We start from the raw sequence: 14230 nt of genomic DNA, 5'->3' as shown, positions 1-14230 counted from the left end.
TGCTTCATAAACGTCTGCAGCCGATCTGATTCACATCATCAAGTACTCTTTTTGATTTCAACCTAACGAGATTTTCTGCCCTACTCTGTCAAAATTTTCAATAAACTCAGTTTGAAACTGGTTCCCGGGGTTTCTTAATATCAATTAGTCTGCAGCTCACTTTCGTTTCTTCACCTGTTAATGTTCAAAGAAGGGCTTCAACTTCTCCAAGGCGACTTGCTCAAGCCAAGTAGAAAAAGGGGAATTTTTGGCTTGTTATTGGAAAAAAGAGGTAAGCAGTGATTTTAATTACTAGAAATATGGAAGCAGTTCCATAGATTTGATGATATTCAAAGCTTTAGCGGATCAAAAATTGCTTCATGGGTCTACATTCTTTGACAATGCAGCCATCATCTACTAACCAGTTTAGAAGCTGATTCGGTCGTCCCTGCAAGTTTATTGATCTTTTATGAATTTCCTATTTGCTCCCAGTAGATTAAAGAAAGTAGGAAGATGTTTGTTTAGTGTTTGGAGTTGTGATGAAGGTCAAGAGAATAACTCATTCAGAACTAGTATATTATTATGTTCTACGGATCAAATGCTTGGATGGTGGATGGAGTAGGGGAATCTGAAGGATTTTGTCTTGATCACGACAGATTTTTGAACTCATAGACGTGGGGATTAATGGCGGCCTCATGCTGATTTTGACTACATGTTTCTAGTCTCTGTTCCACTAAAGAATTGTTGAAGTTGAACCAGTCGAATCCCCGTTTGATAATCTCCTTTTGGGAGCATTCACCCAGTTTTTCTCGCCCTTACAAACTTTCCAACTCTCGGCCGTTCTCACGAAAGATAATCCTGCTGGGTTGGCAGCCACGGTTTGGCTTAAAGTCAATTTGTCTTCCTCCGGCCACCCCGTATCTACCATTCATTAGACAGAAGAGTATTGCAAGTCTTTCTCACCGTGGATTTTGTCCGTGAAGAATCGTCTCAGAAACCTAACTTACTCTATTTTTGAAATATAATGTACAGAGAGGAGACTTGTGTCTCCTGTTCAGCAACTAACAATTGTTTCTGGGGACCCAGAGAAAGCTATTACTTTGTCTCGGTTTCCTGGATACATCAGATTGCCGCTGCCGTGATTTAAATCGGATGAGGAAGGCACATGTCAGCAGGTCCCATTCCAAAATTCTTCTTTGATTAACCCAGAAAAGTTAGTCTGAACTTTCTGCGCGTTGGACCTTTCGACATGTTTTAAAGACACGAGAGAAGGGTTGTCTGTCACTTATTAGGGAGTTCGAAGCCTGTATGGCTTGATACAGAATACAATCTGTCAGGTGTTCGATGAAGTCCTCAAAAGAAGCCATGAGAAAAATGATACCAATTTTTACGTTTTTTTCGTTCTGCTTCTTTTCGTTTCTTCCAAAAATTTCCTTTGCAGAGGATATTCTCACATCAACCGGGTCAGTTGAGGGAGATGGGAGCCTGGTTTCCTCCGGCGAAACCTTCAAGTTGGGATTCTTCAAGCCTGGGAGTACGGAGAATCGGTACTTGGGAATGTGGTATAACAAAGTCTCGATTCAAACTGTTGTTTGGGTGGCGAACAGGGACAGACCTCTGACAGATTCTTCCGGTGTTTTGAAGATTGGAGATCAGGGGAATGTAATTATCGTCACCGGAAACGGAAGCCTTATCTGGACATCTAATCATACCAAAGCGAAAAATCCAGTAATTCAGCTACTAGAGACTGGAAATCTTGTACTGAGGGAAGAAGACGACGACGACCCTGAAAACTTCTTATGGCAAAGCTTTGATTACCCATCCGATACTTTGCTACCAGGGATGAAGCTTGGTTACGATTTAAGAACCGGGCGGGATCGGTACATCAGGTCCTGGAAAAACTTTGACGACCCTTCTCCAGGAGAAAACACTTTCAAACTAGATCCTCAAGGTATGCCTGAGATATATCTTTCAAACGGTTCAGAGGTCAAGTATCGAAGCGGACCTTGGAATGGAATCAGATTTAGTGGGGTTCCTGAAATGCAACCCGCTTACATCTTTCAATTCAGTTTTGAGTCTAACGAACAGGAGATCTATTACAAATACGATCTCGTTAACAAGTCTCTTATATCAAGGTTAACGGTGAGCCCATCAGCTGTCCTTCAACGCTTCACCTGGCTGGCAGAAAGCAGCGTCTGGAACCAAATCTGGTATGCGCCCAAAGATCAATGCGACTATTATGCCGTCTGTGGACCGTTCGGAGTTTGTGACGCAAATGGGTCGCCAGTCTGCGAGTGTTTGAAGGGATTCCAGCCAAAATCACCTCAGGCATGGTTTCTGAGAGATGGGACTGATGGTTGCGTGAGGAGAACCCCCCTGGCGTGCTCAAAGGGAGATGGGTTTATGAAGGTGAAGGGAACGAAGCTGCCGGATACAGAGGTTTCGATTGTATACAAGGACAAGAATCTTGACCAATGCGAAGAATTGTGCTTGAAGAATTGTTCTTGCATGGGCTATGCCAGTGCTGATATTAGAGGAGGAGGCAGTGGGTGTGTTACTTGGGGCGGGCAGCTGACTGATCTGAGAGTCTATGCAGATCGCGGGCAAGATCTGTATGTCCGCCTGGCTGGTTCTGAACTAGGTATGTATACTGGTTTCCCCATCTTTATCCGTAAAAAACTTTACATCCCTTCTTTTCTTTCTCCGTTTCAAATTATTATGAAAGTATTTACCAGAAACGATGTCTGTTTCATAGGACTGACTGAACAAACAGTGATTATATGTGTAAATGATTTCCTGATCAATCGCTTACAGACCCATATCTATTCTTCTGGAAACGAAGCATTCCAGGTGAAATATATTACATAGATGGTTGGGTACACAGTGGACTGATGAGAACCAAATGGAGAAGAAAGCTAACCCACCCTTTGGAATTCGAATTCTCTCTGCTCACCGCCCGGAGCCGATTTTCTTGACTTCTGATTCATTTTCCTAGATTCCTTCTACCTACCAGCACTCGTCTTTCCCATTATAGACCTGACATGTGCTTCTCGAGGAACCGAATCAACCCATCTCAGTCGCGAAATTCAATTAAAAATGTCTCCTATCCTTGTCATAGTTCTTCGTTACTCTGCTACTTCGAGGAGAAGTCCCGTTCCCGTGGTCCGAGGCACTAGTTGTCCTCACTGTATTGCTTCCGTTTCGTCGATTTCAATGTTGTCGGCTGAACAAAAAGAAGAAAGCTCCTTGTTTTCTTCTCGATCTTCTGGAACTCCAGTCATTCACACTCGTCTTCATCAGCCGCAACCCTTCAATCAAGGAAGAAAAGTGAAACTCCTGCGTGGAAAGAGCAGACAGAAATTATCACCGAGTGGTGTGCTCCCAGACGATGCCTCTTTTTGTTGATAAATTGCTTCTTTATGAAGACAGAAAGTTAGCTGAAAAATCTTCCTTCCATTTCCCACTGAAAAGAAGCAAATTGGAATCAAAATACAAGTAGCCCACTTTTAATCGGTTGCATATCACGATCCTTTCATCTCATAGGGGAAATTTTTGTGAATTCATCATTGCTTTTGCTCCGGCTTTCTTTAATTTTTATTGATTACGTGAAACTGTCTATCAATATTTGTGAAGCAAGAAAAGATGATAGGGATGCGAAGAAGCGAGTGGCAGTCATAGTTGCAGCAACCGTAGTTCCTGTTCTGCTTTTCTTGGCTGTGGGTGGATTTTGCCTATGGAGGAGAAAGAAAAGAACTATTACAAGAAAAGATACAGGTGAAATGACGTTCTGTTTTGTCCCGATATGCTAATACTAAAACAAAAACTCTTGATCTGATTCCGCGCTTTGCTTAAACAGGAATTAAGGAACGGAGCGGGGATCTGCTAATGTTTGATATGGTCGGCGGTAGCTCTGCAGGCAAAGAAAAGTCTCAAGATCACAGAAAAGAAGACCTTGAATTACCCTTACTTGATCTGAGTGTTGTTGTTGCTGCAACTAATAACTTCTCTGATAGTAATAAGCTCGGGGAAGGTGGATTTGGCCCTGTTTACCAGGTAATTTCTCTTTTTACACACACTGTTATCAGTTATTACATCATTTAGGAGGCATTTTTATTAAAAAATAAAACACGGATCCTGTTAACAGCGAAGATTAGTTCAACATCCGTCCATTTTTAATGATTAAAGAATCCAATAATTGAACCTCAGATTAGAATCTTGAAGCAAGTGAGACCGCTCATATTGAAACTGCTCCCCTAATGGATGGCATATATCTTTTTCAGGACCCACTGCATGAATTTGATTTGGACCGAATCTTTCTCTTTTCTTCTCTTTAGTCGGATAAGTAGTAACAATGTAAAGCATCTTTGATTCAAATACTGTGGCAAACAGTAATCTGTGATAGCCACTGTTTGTCCTTCCCAGTTCATCTGGAGGAAGGTTTGTGAAACAACTGATGCGGAAAAAATATAAATTGCAGGGAAAACTGGGAGACGATGAAGAAATAGCAGTGAAGAGACTGTCTAAACGCTCTGGGCAAGGTTTAGATGAATTTAAAAATGAGGTGACACTGATAGCAAAACTTCAACACAGAAATCTTGTTAGGCTCTTGGCCTGCTGCATCGAGGGAGAAGAAAAGATGTTAATTTACGAATACATGCCTAACAAAAGCTTGGATTTCTTCATCTTTGGTATGACAATTTACTCCACTCACCTCATTTTTAATGTTCCCCATCCAAATTAAAATACTTCACAGCTGAATTTATCTCTTTCACTTGAAACTTTTCAAGATGAAACAAAGAAACCATTATTGGATTGGGAGAAGCGTTTCGACATCATAATGGGGATTGCTCGAGGACTTCTCTATCTTCACCAAGACTCTCGCTTTAGGATCATTCATAGGGATCTTAAAGCGAGTAACATCCTGTTGGATAGCAAGATGATCCCCAAAATTTCAGATTTTGGCATGGCGAGAATTTTCGGTGGGGATGAGACTGAAGCAAATACAAAGAGAGTTGTTGGAACCTAGTGAGTATCAGCTATCAATTTCTCCTTCAAAATATGCCATGGATACCATTAACCACTTCTTCTCAATGGTTGGATGCAGTGGGTACATGTCACCAGAATATGCCATGGACGGGCTATTTTCAGTGAAATCAGACGTGTTCAGCTTCGGAGTTCTGGTACTGGAGATAATGAGCGGCAAGAAGAATAGAGGGTTTTATCAGACGAATCGTGATCTCAACCTTTTAGCCCTTGTAAGTACCAGCAAAGATGTTAGTTATCTGCTTGAATGACTGCATTTCTCTTAGAAGAGACCGTTTTTTCTTTGAACTGTTTCAGGCATGGAGGCTTTGGAGAGAAGGAAAAGGCTCGGAGCTGATGGATTCATCCATTGACATTTCAAGTTCAATGTCCACTGTATTGAGATGCGTGCAGGTGGGTCTGTTGTGTGTGCAGGAACGAGCAGAAGACCGGCCAACAATGTCCACTGTGGTACTGATGTTGGGCAGTGATAACCTGCCATTGCCGCCGCCCAAACAGCCGGGATTCTGTACAGGGAGAAGCCAGCCTGAGACAGGTTCACTCTCCAGCAAGCAGGAATCATCATGTACAATTAATCAAGTAACTGTTACAATGCTTGAGGCTCGATAGAGAAGAAAAAATCATTATGTGGGGCGGATTTATTTTACATCTCAAGGCTTGTAGATTGTAAATTTTTCAGTTTTGTGAGATGGATTTTTGTTTTTTTACTTAAATTCTAAACAATGTCTTTATAAAATTTAAGTTGTACAGCTTCAAGAACATCGCCCTCGAGTACTCTTTGATGGGGTTCTTCTGTGTGAAATCTTGCGTCTTCTGCTTCAGCGTTCTGCTGATAGAAATCGTCATAGGAAAAAGAAACAAATACCTCTTTGAATGTTCTTAGACATGTAAGTTTTACCTAAGATTCATTCAATATTTTAAATAAAAATTTAAAAAAAGTTAAATTAAACCTCTCTTGGAATGAGAAAAAAACCAATCCCCACCCACCTTGTGGGATGAGGGGCAAAACCTTGTCTTTGGGGTCTTAAGGGTCTTCGAGGTCTTCGGGTCTAATTCCCAATTGAAAGCAACCGAAAGGTCGATGACACAGACCTCTGCCACAAGACTTCTTGGCACTCTGTTCTTCAGGATCAGGATCAGGATCAGGAACTGCCATTTGCTGCCAAATGGAACTGATCCATATAGTCTACTATTCTAGATGCAGAATCTATCCATGGGTCTCCGCCATTGACTTGACTTGCTAAAACAACAAGTCTGCACTCTGCAACAATGATTTTCCATTAAAATAATAACATTAATCTATAAAATAAAGAGTTTATCTTTCTGTTGTTCCTCTCTACGTTAGAACCAGGCATTGTCTTTCGTGTGCACCCTCCGATCCGCTTACTTGTGAGTAATTTAATCTCTTGAATTGTGGAGAAAGAAAGTGTGTTTCATCTCAAGAGCCACCCAGGTCAAGGATTATTTTACTGGTTCTGAAATCAGAAGTCGATGAGAACAGGGGAGATGGAGTGCTGTTTTTCCATGTTGAGCGGACGATGGGAGGGGAGTTGGAGAAATGTTTTATCCTGATGATCGAAAGATGGGAGGCAGAAGCCGCCGCTCAAGGAACCTTCTTCTTGCCTCTTTCTTCCTCTCTTCGGCGCTTCTTTTCAGAATTCGCCAAGCGTCAGACACCCTGAGGAAAGATCAGACGCTCACGGATCGAGAAACTCTAGTCTCCAATGGTCAAACATTTGCTTTGGGATTTTTCAGCACCGGGGGTTCCTCCGGTCGCTACTTCGGTATATGGTATCACAGCTTCTCAGAAGGGACTCCCGTCTGGGTCGCCAATCGAGCCAACCCGATCCCCGACAAGTCTGGTGTTGTGAAAATTGTAGATACTGGGAAAGCAGTGATTTTGGATGGGAGAGGGAACCGGTACTGGGATACAGACGGAGCTTTCTCTGGTAATGCTACCTTAAAGTTGTTAGATACCGGGAATCTCGTGTTGCTAGATGGAGACAATGAGTCCAGAGTCCTATGGCAAAGCTTCAGCTTCCCGTCAAATACTCTGCTGCCGGGCATGAAGATCGGTCTGGATTTAAGAAGCGGGGAGAACAAGATGCTGACTTCTTGGAAAACCGACATGGACCCAGCGCCAGGTTTGTATTCTTATGGGATGGATCCTTTGGGATCAAACCAGTTATTCATCTTCAAGGGCATGTATCGGTACTGGAGAAGCGGGCTCTGGAACGGCCGGATTTTTGAAGGCATCCCGGAAATGGGGGTGATCTCCGGCTACAACTACAATTTCGAGAGCAACGCAGAAGGCATTTCCTTCAATTACAGTTTCCACGACAGGTCGACTTTCACAAGGTTGGTGTTAGAAAATAATGGGCAGGTCAAGCAATGGAACTGGAGCCAGGTTACCCACCAGTGGGAGCTCTTCTGGGCGGTGCCCAAAGACCCCTGTTACACATACGACTCTTGTGGCGCATACAGTAGTTGCAGCATCAGTAGCTCGTCTGGTTGCAGATGCTTGGAGGGGTTTGAACCCAATTCACACGATCAAAAGCCGCAAGGAACTCCTGCAGGGTGCAAACGGAAAACTCCATTGACTTGCACGCGAGACGATAACTTCCTCATTCGAAAAAATATGAAGTTGCCGGAAAATTTCTCGTCTTTGACCGGCGTGAGAAATGAACAATGCAAGGAGGAGTGCTTGACAAATTGTTCCTGCATTGCATACGCTTACGCAGATGTTGACGGGAACGGGAAAAGATGCTTGATATGGGGATTCGACCTAGTTGATCTTACCGAGTACTCCGATAGAGGGAATGATCTTTACATCCGTCTGGCATCATCAGAGAAAGGTAAAATTTCACAAGTACCGGCACTTCTCTATTTAATTCCTGCTTTTGTCGATTTGCTCCCCTAAAGCCATCGAGACTTTCTACAGGGCACCTCAACGTAGGATATCTATTAGGAATAATAGCAGTCGTAGCGATAGGATCGATTCTCCTGTTCAAAGGCCTTTGGATATTATGGAGACGGCAAATCAAATGTCATGGTAAGCAAATGAGCTTTTTGGTATTGGGCAAAAGAATCATAAGACGGAGTTCAGTAGTTTATTTCTGTAATTTTTCCTGTACAGTTGACAGAACATTAGATCAAAGATCATCTTTGATCGGATTACAGCTGACATTGGCAAACGTGAGAAACTTCGCCAGTAGGCATAAAGACGGAAAAGGAGCGGAGGAAAGCATCGAATTACTCATGTTTGATTTTAAGAACATTGCAGCTGCTACTAACAATTTCTCCTCTGAAAATAAGATCGGAGAGGGAGGATTTGGTTCTGTTTATATGGTAATTACTGCCCATCTCCATTGAAGCAGCACAAGTTCATTAATTTTGTTCTGAATCTCATATTAACGTGAGAGAAATTGATTGACCAATTAAAACTTTCAGGGAAAATTAATCGACAGGCAAGAAGTAGCAGTCAAGAGGCTGTCCAGAAGTTCTGGGCAAGGCGTAGAAGAGTTCAAGAACGAAGTCGTAGTGATCTGTGAGCTTCAGCACAGGAACCTTGTGAGGCTTCTGGGTTGTTGTGTCCACGGGGAGGAAAAGCTACTCATCTATGAGTACATGATTAATGGGAGCTTGGATTCCTTGCTTTTTGGTACACCCTTTTTCTGATCTTCTGCTTCCTTGAGAAATTTCATTTGATTCTAGCTCTCTTTTCTCACAGTAATTGCTTATAAACATGAAGCAGATCGAAGTAAGAAGGAAAAACTGGATTGGAGCAAACGGGTCCATATTGTTGCAGGGATAGCACGGGGGCTTCTTTATCTTCACCATGATTCCAGGCTGAGAATTATTCACCGTGATCTGAAAGCCAGTAATATTCTGTTGGACCAAGAAATGAACCCCAAGATTTCAGATTTTGGAATGGCTAGAATTTTCGGAGGAGATCAAATGCAAGCAACAACTAAAAAGGTCGTCGGCACATAGTAAGCTCCCTTCACAGCTCTACCCTGTATCTTTAAAATCCAGATTTCATGCAACAAGAAACCATTTTTTCCCCCCATTAAAACTTCACTGTTTGATTCTGTAGCGGTTATATGTCGCCTGAGTACGCTATGAAGGGGCTTTTTTCGATCAAATCCGATGTCTTCAGTTTCGGAGTTCTTCTGATGGAGATCGTGAGTGGCAAAAGAAACAGCAGCACGTTGAATCTTCTTGGTTATGTAAGTTCTTGATATTGCTTCTCTGACCTCTCTCATTCACCCAGCGTAGACTTACCCAATGTCAACAAAATATTTCAGGCATGGACGTTATGGAACGAAGGAGCAGAACTGGAGCTGCTAGACCCAGCACTGGGAAATTCATATTCTACAGTGGAAGTTCTGAAATACATCCAGGTCGGGCTTCTCTGCGTCCAAGACAATCCCGGAGACAGACCAACCATGGCTTCCGTTGTTATCATGCTGGAAAGTGAGTCCGCAGTTCTGCCTCCACCGAAGGAACCTGCGCTCTACTCAGAGAGAAGCCTCAGCGAAATAGCCGCATCTTCGAACTGGCAACATTGTATGACCATAAACGATATCACCATTTCGACAGTGGATGCTCGCTAGGCAAATACGACGAACACATTCTCTTCGAATGTATACGTTTTGGTTACTGTTCTAAAGGTTGACGATCATGTACACAAACACGGAGGAAGAAATGGGAAAATTATTGACGTGACCGTATTGTTTATTACAGGCCAAAATAGTTACGTTGAAAAAAGCGCAATGCACCAGCCGGGAATCGAACCCGGGTCTGTACCGTGGCAGGGTACTATTCTACCACTAGACCACTGGTGCTCTTGTATCTGCTGTGAATTAGAATTAAAAACTATTATTAATTTTATTAAACACATCACTTTTCACTGACCAAATGGCACCACGTCACCATCCGAAGATAACAAGTGCTACATCACGTCATCATGCCACATCAGTGATGCGTGTAAGCACAATTTTTTTTCTCTCCTATTTTTTTATTTATTATTAATTTAAGTTCTTTTATAATTTATAAAATATGTTATAAAAAATAATATTTATTTGTTTTAAAAATAAAATGCATGTAAGACCGATATTGAGGTGGTCAGCCTGGCTGCATGTGGACCTCAGAGTACCGGGTGATAAAAGCCATGGAGAGCAAGTGTGGATCACATTAGTGGTCTAGAACGCTCACGTCCACAACTATTCAACGCTGAGCCTTGTCCCTGTTATCACTCACGCTCACTTTTGACTGCAAAAGCAGATAAAAACATTGACGTTCAACTAACTTCCGGCTTGGATCAACCTTTGAATCGTCAAAGAAATGAAATTTTCCCAACGTACTTCGAATCTACGGATTGTCCTTTACGGTTAATATTTCAGTGCCCCAAGTTGAAGGAGCGATCCCCTACCAAAAAAAGCTTCTGAACGATGGCTTCGGAGCTGCTACTTCTGGCGGCACTGTTCATCTCTTTCTTCCTCTTCAGACAGTGCTCTGGGATCGACACTGTAACCGCAACACAACCTATTAGAGATGGAAAGTTCAGCTTGGCGTTCTTCAGCAACGACAAGTACTCCGGCCACCGGTATGTCGGGATATGGTACAATAAGGGCCGGGGACCGGAAGGAACTGTTTGTTGGGTTGCTAACACGGATAATCCTCTCACGGATTCCTCCGGCGTGGCGACGATATCAGAAGATGGAAATCTGGTGGTGCTCGAAGGGAGGCGCCGGCTTCTCTGGTCTACGAATGTTTTATCAGGCAGAGGTAAAGCAAGTGCTACGATCTTCGACTCTGGGGACCTAGTTTTGAGCCAAAAGACTGATGAAAACGGCAGAGACGTGAGGGTATTATGGGCGAGATTCGATCATCCGGTGCATGTTAGCAGTCTCCGTACCGGCTTAAAGGTAGAAGAGTTTCTGTTGAAGGGGTGGAAATCAACCTTGGTCATTCTGCTCATCATCTTGGGGCTGCCTCTCTTGGTCTTTTGTGGGTATTCTTGGCGACGGAGGAAGATAAAGAGAAAAGGTTGCGAACTCTACTTGATCTTCCTTAGCAGACTAACGTTTCTTAATCTGGGTTTCCTTTTTGTCTTTCCATCTTTCAGAGATCGAGTCATGTCGTGAACTTGTCTCTAGCACCATCGAGCTTCAAGAGGATGGGAAGAGCCCAGAATTGCCTTTCTTTGATCCGAGTACTCTGATGACTGCTACAAACAACTTCTCTCTGGAGAGCAAGCTTGGAGAAGGCGGATTTGGCTCTGTTTACAAGGTTGTCATTTATTAACTCTGTCGAACTCGAATTATCCATGGTTTGGATCACCGCTGCCTTCATGCTTTGTGATACATTTGTTTACACTAATCATAGTAATTCTGCAACTTAATCCTCCTCACTAGAGCTTCTAACCGGTTTAAATTTCTTGGGGCTATTTGAAGGGTACGCTATCAAACGGACAGGAGATAGCAGTGAAGAGACTTTCTAGGAGGTCTGGACAAGGAGGGGAGGAGTTCAAGAACGAGGTTACGCTAATAGCCAAACTACAGCACAAGAATTTAGTGAGGATTCTGGGTTGCTGCAATCACAGAGAAGAAAAAATGTTGATCTATGAATACATGCGGAACAAGAGCTTGGATTCCTTCATTTTCGGTGAGACTCTTTTCAGCTTTTCATACCTGATACAGTTCATCCACAGTTATCACCCATGCAAGTCATGAAAACATTGATTTGCTCAGCTTTTCATGAGCGAGCAGATGATACGATCACGTTACATCATTGATTTTCATCACGCTACAATTGAGTATATATGGGTCTTGATTTTGGGAATTTAAACTTCTCAATGTTTACAATTTGAATTCAAAACACAAATCCGTTTCACAATCGATTGCTTGTGATGAGAGAAGGCACTCATGGCTGTTCTCTTGGTGAATTTGCATAACAGATCCATCCAGGAGAGTGCTGTTGGACTGGGGAAGACGGTTCCACATTATCATGGGCATTGCTCGAGGAGTTCTTTATCTCCATGAAGATTCCAGATTGATGATTATCCACAGAGATCTTAAGGCCAGCAACATTCTGCTCGATAATCAGATGAATCCAAAAATTTCAGACTTCGGAATGGCAAGAATTTTTTGTGCTAATCAAACTCAAGCAAATACCAACAGAATAGTTGGCACTTAGTAAGTGGGAGCAAAAGAACTACCCTTCTCTGACCTTTCGTGAATCCGTATTAACGTCCGAATAATTGATCAATACAGTGGCTACATGTCTCCTGAGTACGCCATGGATGGACTCTTCTCAGTGAAATCAGATGTCTTCAGCTTCGGGGTCCTAATGCTGGAAATTGTTGGTGGAAAAAGCAATAACCATTATCATCAAAATGCTGACAGTACTTCAGTAAACTTGATCTCACAGGTGAGTGGTAACTGGTAAGCTCTGAAATGATCGATCTCTCTATCAAATATTTCGTGGCTATGTATAGATGGAGCTAAAACCATTCATTTGCTTCAGGCATGGGAGCTGTGGAAAGGAGGACGAGCCCTCGAACTGCTGGATTCCTCCATCGTCGGATCGTGCCCGGCAGATGAAGTTCTGAGATGTATTCAGGTGGGTCTGTTATGTGTTCAGGAAAGTGCCACCGAGAGACCCATTATGTCATCCGTTGTTTTCATGCTCAGCAACGAAGAAGCCTCCCTGCCCAGCCCGCAGCAACCCCCGCCGTTTTCTATTCGAAAAACAGTCAGCAAGGCCGATTGTTCTACGTCTGCGTGGGGAAGTTGCTCTGTCAACGAGGTGACAATTTCCATGGTGGAAGCTCGGTAGAGGAGACATCCTCGAAATTTCATGACCTGCGAGATCGTAATTGTAATCTGTAACATGCATATGTTTCAGAACAATCGTGATTTTCTTTTGTCCATTAATTAACTTGAATAGGCGATTGGTCCTTGTTGCTTGCGATTATCTTTTCAGAAGGTGCATCCCCCTGTCCCAGCGAACAGCTTCCTAAGAAATAAGCGTTCAGATTCCTTTAGCTACTACTCCTACATAGCTGGAATCAAGATGTGCAAATTGCAGCGCATATCCCCCTTCTAACACTACCTTATTTCTGCAATTAATCTGTATTTAGTTCATCAGGATTCAACCCATGCAAACTGATATTTCAAGAATTTTTTTTTTACAACTGAACAGACCCCAGCTTCTGGGTCTATCTTGCGGTAGAAACCAGCAGAAGCAGGTACCCGGTGGACTCAGTTTCTGGGTTTTCCCATGGCGATCGTCCTGGTGTGGGACGACGACTTCAATGACCTTAACTGCTGATGACCCGTGAGCCTGTAAATAGAATGCCGACCAGAGAAGGCTGATTACGAAAGAAAAACGATAGAAAGATTATAAAATGATCAATCCGGGTCAGATTGCCGTGTTGGACGGGGCAGACTTTGTTTGATCAGTTGCAACCGAAAACCCTCGAAGATTACTGGAAATGTGGAACTGTTCCCTACTCTTTATATTCAAATTCGATCAATGGCTACTTCTTCAGTGACCGCATACTCTATGATTAATCGAGTTATTCTTCTGGTTGGTCTGAGATTAGTTAAATACCGAGAAGGAACATACGCCGACACGCTGCCGCCTTGCCGGCAGTTGTTCGGTCCACCGTTCACACGCACAGAGGAATGGCAATGTGTTCTCTGAGCATAATTGCACACAGTGAAATTCTCTAAAGCAGCTTTTCTCACCGTAAGATGAAATCAAGATCGATCTCAGGCTCTCAGCTGAAATGCAGATTAGAAACTCCTCTACAAACACGGATTGGTCCTGTCTGTTCCAATTACACAAGAAAAGTACTGAATAAGAATTAAGACTTCATAAAAATCGATAAATCCTCCTTTAAACGAGTCCTCCATGGGATGCTGTTCTTTGATTTGTATTAGTCTCTTATAAATTACTTCAAATTTCACATAGAAGTGTCTTAATATCCCACAACAGTGGGCAAGGACTCCTTGGATAATCGAGAAAATGAGTGGAAACAGGGTGAAAAGGGAAGTAAACTATGAATTCAGTGAAAACCTCTGGATGCTTCTCCGAGAAAGAAAAGACAGAAGATTTGGCTATTGATTCTGACTTTTGACACTGGGGATTGCGGATTTAGTCGGTATTCCTCGGCGCTGGACTCTTTCCCTGATTTTCT

At 42.8% G+C, this 14230-nt stretch overlaps 2 protein-coding genes and 1 non-coding gene across 4 annotated transcripts; 2 read left to right on the top strand and 1 right to left on the bottom strand.

The window, feature by feature from the left end:
• Positions 1-1324: 1324 nt before the first annotated feature.
• On the top strand, positions 1325-5745 carry LOC137938352 (receptor-like serine/threonine-protein kinase SD1-8). 2 transcript variants are annotated; one of them, XM_068783332.1, is made up of 7 exons: positions 1325-2620; positions 3613-3753; positions 3836-4032; positions 4457-4667; positions 4767-5004; positions 5084-5234; positions 5320-5745. In XM_068783332.1, the coding sequence occupies exons 1-7, from the start codon at positions 1345-1347 to the stop codon at positions 5629-5631; spliced, it is 2526 nt and encodes an 841-aa protein (XP_068639433.1). In that variant the 5' UTR covers positions 1325-1344; the 3' UTR covers positions 5632-5745. The 2 variants fall into 2 exon arrangements, with proteins under 2 accessions (XP_068639433.1, XP_068639435.1); XM_068783334.1 differs by lacking the exon at positions 1325-2620 and adding an exon at positions 3053-3352.
• A 698-nt stretch (positions 5746-6443) lies between these two features.
• On the top strand, positions 6444-12864 carry LOC137943189 (G-type lectin S-receptor-like serine/threonine-protein kinase At4g27290). The gene is made up of 14 exons (XM_068788883.1): positions 6444-7877; positions 7964-8074; positions 8159-8370; positions 8473-8683; positions 8774-9014; positions 9119-9251; positions 9330-9623; positions 9696-9823; positions 10532-11073; positions 11153-11316; positions 11481-11691; positions 11984-12221; positions 12300-12456; positions 12553-12864. The coding sequence occupies exons 1-14, from the start codon at positions 6581-6583 to the stop codon at positions 12862-12864; spliced, it is 4251 nt and encodes a 1416-aa protein (XP_068644984.1). The 5' UTR covers positions 6444-6580.
• Positions 9799-9869, bottom strand: TRNAG-GCC (transfer RNA glycine (anticodon GCC)). Its single transcript has one exon. It is a non-coding gene; the product is annotated as a tRNA-Gly (tRNA).
• Positions 12865-14230: the final 1366 nt, after the last annotated feature.

This window comes from Aristolochia californica, unplaced genomic scaffold (assembly GCF_029961685.1).
Source record: "Aristolochia californica isolate CCGP_79_NKW_82.1479 unplaced genomic scaffold, dmAriCali1.0.hap1 SCAF_10, whole genome shotgun sequence".
Classification (NCBI taxonomy): Eukaryota; Viridiplantae; Streptophyta; class Magnoliopsida; order Piperales; family Aristolochiaceae; genus Aristolochia; species Aristolochia californica.
This window is presented reverse-complemented; position numbering and strand designations above follow the sequence as displayed.

Bases quoted from the DNA above. Each gene is read 5' to 3' on its own strand.
- LOC137938352 (XM_068783332.1), top strand. From the start codon at position 1,345: ATGAGAAAAATGATACCAATTTTTACGTTTTTTTCGTTCTGCTTCTTT. The intron at 2,621-3,612 runs GTATGTATACTG...ATATTTGTGAAG, and splicing joins CCTGGCTGGTTCTGAACTAG to CAAGAAAAGATGATAGGGAT. The intron at 5,235-5,319 runs GTAAGTACCAGC...GAACTGTTTCAG, and splicing joins ATCTCAACCTTTTAGCCCTT to GCATGGAGGCTTTGGAGAGA.
- LOC137943189 (XM_068788883.1), top strand. From the start codon at position 6,581: ATGTTTTATCCTGATGATCGAAAGATGGGAGGCAGAAGCCGCCGCTCA. The intron at 11,317-11,480 runs GTTGTCATTTAT...GGCTATTTGAAG, and splicing joins GATTTGGCTCTGTTTACAAG to GGTACGCTATCAAACGGACA. The intron at 12,222-12,299 runs GTAAGTGGGAGC...TGATCAATACAG, and splicing joins AACAGAATAGTTGGCACTTA to TGGCTACATGTCTCCTGAGT.